This window comes from Artibeus jamaicensis, unplaced genomic scaffold, assembly GCF_021234435.1.
Source record: "Artibeus jamaicensis isolate MK-2021 breed Jamaican fruit bat unplaced genomic scaffold, CSHL_Jam_final contig_3201, whole genome shotgun sequence".
NCBI classification, from domain to species: domain Eukaryota; kingdom Metazoa; phylum Chordata; class Mammalia; order Chiroptera; family Phyllostomidae; genus Artibeus; species Artibeus jamaicensis.
Genome location: NW_026521754.1, coordinates 209,756 through 212,748, shown reverse-complemented (window position 1 = coordinate 212,748; position 2,993 = coordinate 209,756). Strand labels below are relative to the sequence as shown.

At 36.6% G+C, this 2,993-nt stretch overlaps 1 protein-coding gene across 1 annotated transcript in view; it reads right to left on the bottom strand.

Moving 5' to 3' along the window:
• Positions 1 to 1,543: 1,543 nt before the first annotated feature.
• SPG11 (SPG11 vesicle trafficking associated, spatacsin) overlaps positions 1,544 to 2,993 on the bottom strand; it is a 111,574-nt gene continuing 110,124 nt past the window's right edge. The window contains exons 39-40 of the mRNA XM_037152005.2: positions 2,624 to 2,775; positions 1,544 to 2,163 (exon numbers count right to left, since the gene is read on the bottom strand). Coding sequence (XP_037007900.2) covers positions 1,983 to 2,163; positions 2,624 to 2,775 — 333 coding nt within the window. The 3' untranslated portion in view covers positions 1,544 to 1,982. The remainder of the gene's footprint in view (positions 2,164 to 2,623; positions 2,776 to 2,993) is intronic.

Here is a 2,993-nt window from a genome sequence, read left to right as displayed (position 1 = left end):
TCTCCTCTGGTGTCTTCTTTCTGTTGCCCACAATCCCTTCAACATGTAGCACAACTTCCTTTCTTTTCAGTTCTGCCAAATGCTACAATCAGAAGTGCAGTATCTTTTGTGCTGGTTATTTAACCCCTTGACGCTTAGGTGCTAATGTGCAAATGAGGGAACTTGGATCTTGCTGCCAAGGGGTTAAAATTGGGAACTTCAGTTGCTACTAAATCATAGTTTTAAAAAACAAACAAAAAGCTAATAATGTTGTCATTGTTGCTATCTGATTCTATAGCAGCAGTCACTAAATTGGAAATAAGGGTCGCAACATGACAAAAAATTGTGTAGTATTGACCAGCACCGTTCAGTAATACAGCCTTAACCATACCTCCTTGAACTACTTCATAACTTATCAAGAAAAGCAGTTTGCAGCGAGGGCATGTGGTGTGCACCTAGTATTAAAATTGCTTTGTCTTAAAATTGAGCGTGAGGATATTAAACATACATTGTGAAGAAGACTGCTTATCTCAGAGTGAAGATATGGCGGCTGAAAAGCACTAGTTTGATACTGAAAAGTTAAATGACCAAAACCCCCCGACTTTGAAGCCGAAGAAGGTAAACCTCTCCATTATTGCATTACAAGTTGTGGAATCTCTTGAATGCAGACTGTCTAGTTTTATCAGACTATTCTACTGATGAAGTGCTTTGGATGGGGGAGGGAAACCCTCACTGTTTTATTTGCCTGATTTGAGTGTCTGAGAAACAAATTTTCGTTCTCCTAGGCTGCAGTGGAACAACTTTAAACAGGGTTTTGGCATTTCCTTTCCTTTATAAAACATGCTCAGCAAGCTGCACCAGTTAACTACAGTTTGATAAATTGTTATGTTAACAATTATGACATCTGCAATGTTTTATAAAGCAAATAATTTAATAAAATCACTATTGTGAGGACTTAAATTTTGTGTTACCTCCCAAGAGATATTTTTGGAGAGTATAGAGCACAGCTCTTGGGACTAGAGTTCTCCATATACTTACAAAGCTTACTAAATGCTTGATGAGTAGTTAATAGCTTTAAAACAAAAGTGATTTGTCAGGCCCTTAATAGTTGTCACTCTAGAGCAACAAAGGTATAGGGCTGCTTTCCTCTTTTTATTTATTTGGGGAAATTGTTTGGTGGTTTAGATACTAAGGCCTAATTAAGCACCTAGAATTATTTATTTGGAGTAACTGAGCTTATAACTCAGGTTATGGCTGTAAGCATAGATTGATCTTTATTATACATTTTCTTTTAAGCATTTTAGCCAAATTTGTGGTTAGAGTCTTTTTTTACAACTGTCACAGACTCAAAAGTAGGGACAGAAGAAAAATACTTTTAGTTTCTCTCATGAAGAGGAGACTCAATCAAAGCTCTGTAGGCTACTAAGTGGAAGACAGGACCATCCAAATGATTTGAGAAATTAACAGAAAGCAGCAACTACACAGCAATAATTAAGAGCAAATAATGATAATTTTAAGGCAGACAAGGGCTAAGATTTTCTTAGCAGTTAATAATGACATGCACTGAATTTAAAGTCTATTTTATTATAGAGATCAGTTTCTAACTAATGGAAATGTGTATCTATCCTTAACTGTGTAAATAATATTAAATTCCTTTGAAACTGGAATCTGTAGGCACAGGTATTCTTTAATCAATATTGTATCATGTCCTAAAGTAAAAGCTATCCTGAGGAAGATGAAACTTTTGATCTTACCACTAATATCTATATAAAATGGTACAGAGGAATAGTCACTTTTAAAACAGGAATTTCCTTATGGAAACTCATTCTTTATCCACTGCTCACAACAGACTGACTGGTATGATCAGTTCTGGGGTTTTATAACTTGGACAACAAAGATCCCCAATGTGTTATTCTACTGTGATCACAAACATCTGTCAGTACCTCATTTCAGGACAAGACAGCAGGCACCTGTGTAACCTTGCGCATGTTATCAGAATCCGTCTAACCTGCTAGCATGTCCTTTAGACAGCAACCTGTCTGAGGGTCCTTAAGAAGCATATTTACAACATCATAAAATTTATGTTCGTATGCCAGCTTGTAATACAGGTAGACATCTTCACAACACGTGAGTAACTTCTTCAGGTTTTTCACAGCCATCTCAGTAGGCTGGTGTTGTTTAACTCTGGACAAACATAAGAACGTACAGGTTAAGATAATGTAGCTTGAGTGAGGACTGTCAGCTCTGACGCTGACTACCTACAGAAGAGAAGGTGTGGTGCTAGACAGACTCTGGGAAATTATCTAAAACTAACTAGCATTAGGGGGCATTTGGTGAACACTGAAATTACTTCATTAAAAATATATTAATGCTTACTTTAATTAGAATAAGTTTAGTACACCAAAGGGGACCTCTGATGCTTAGAATTTTTGGCACCTCAGGCTAGCTAGTAGCTGTACTCCCATTTTAAGTACAGAATACCATAAAGTGTTTTCGTTCATCTGTTTGTATTAATTTGTTTTAAAAAATCTCCTTTCTGGGCATTCTTGACATCTCAAGCAGAGGGGTGGCTATAGGCATGTTATACTTAGCCATAAAATTCTTTACCATGCCTTAACCAAAGTAGAGGCATTTTAATACTTACTTTTCGGAAATCTCTTCAAATATACTGGTTCTTAATAACCTTTGCTGCTTAAATTCTTCTAAGTAATTAAAGTCTCCTTTAAGAATCACTTGTTGGTATAGAATTTCAGCCCAATCAGGAACAAAGTCATAGGCCTCAGCCACGATAGAAGCCTTAAAAGGATGGAGGGAGGATACCATTAAAGCCTTTTTAATGTAAAATCAAAGGCAGATTGTTGTAGAAAACTTAACACTGTACACTCACTCACACAGTGAATGTGATCGTTACCAATCATATTAAAAGGCTCTGTCTATATCAGAATTGGTGGAAAGTTTGGTGTTAGTTTGACATTTCCCTTCCCTGAAACCCCCAAACACTGATCTTCAGTGGA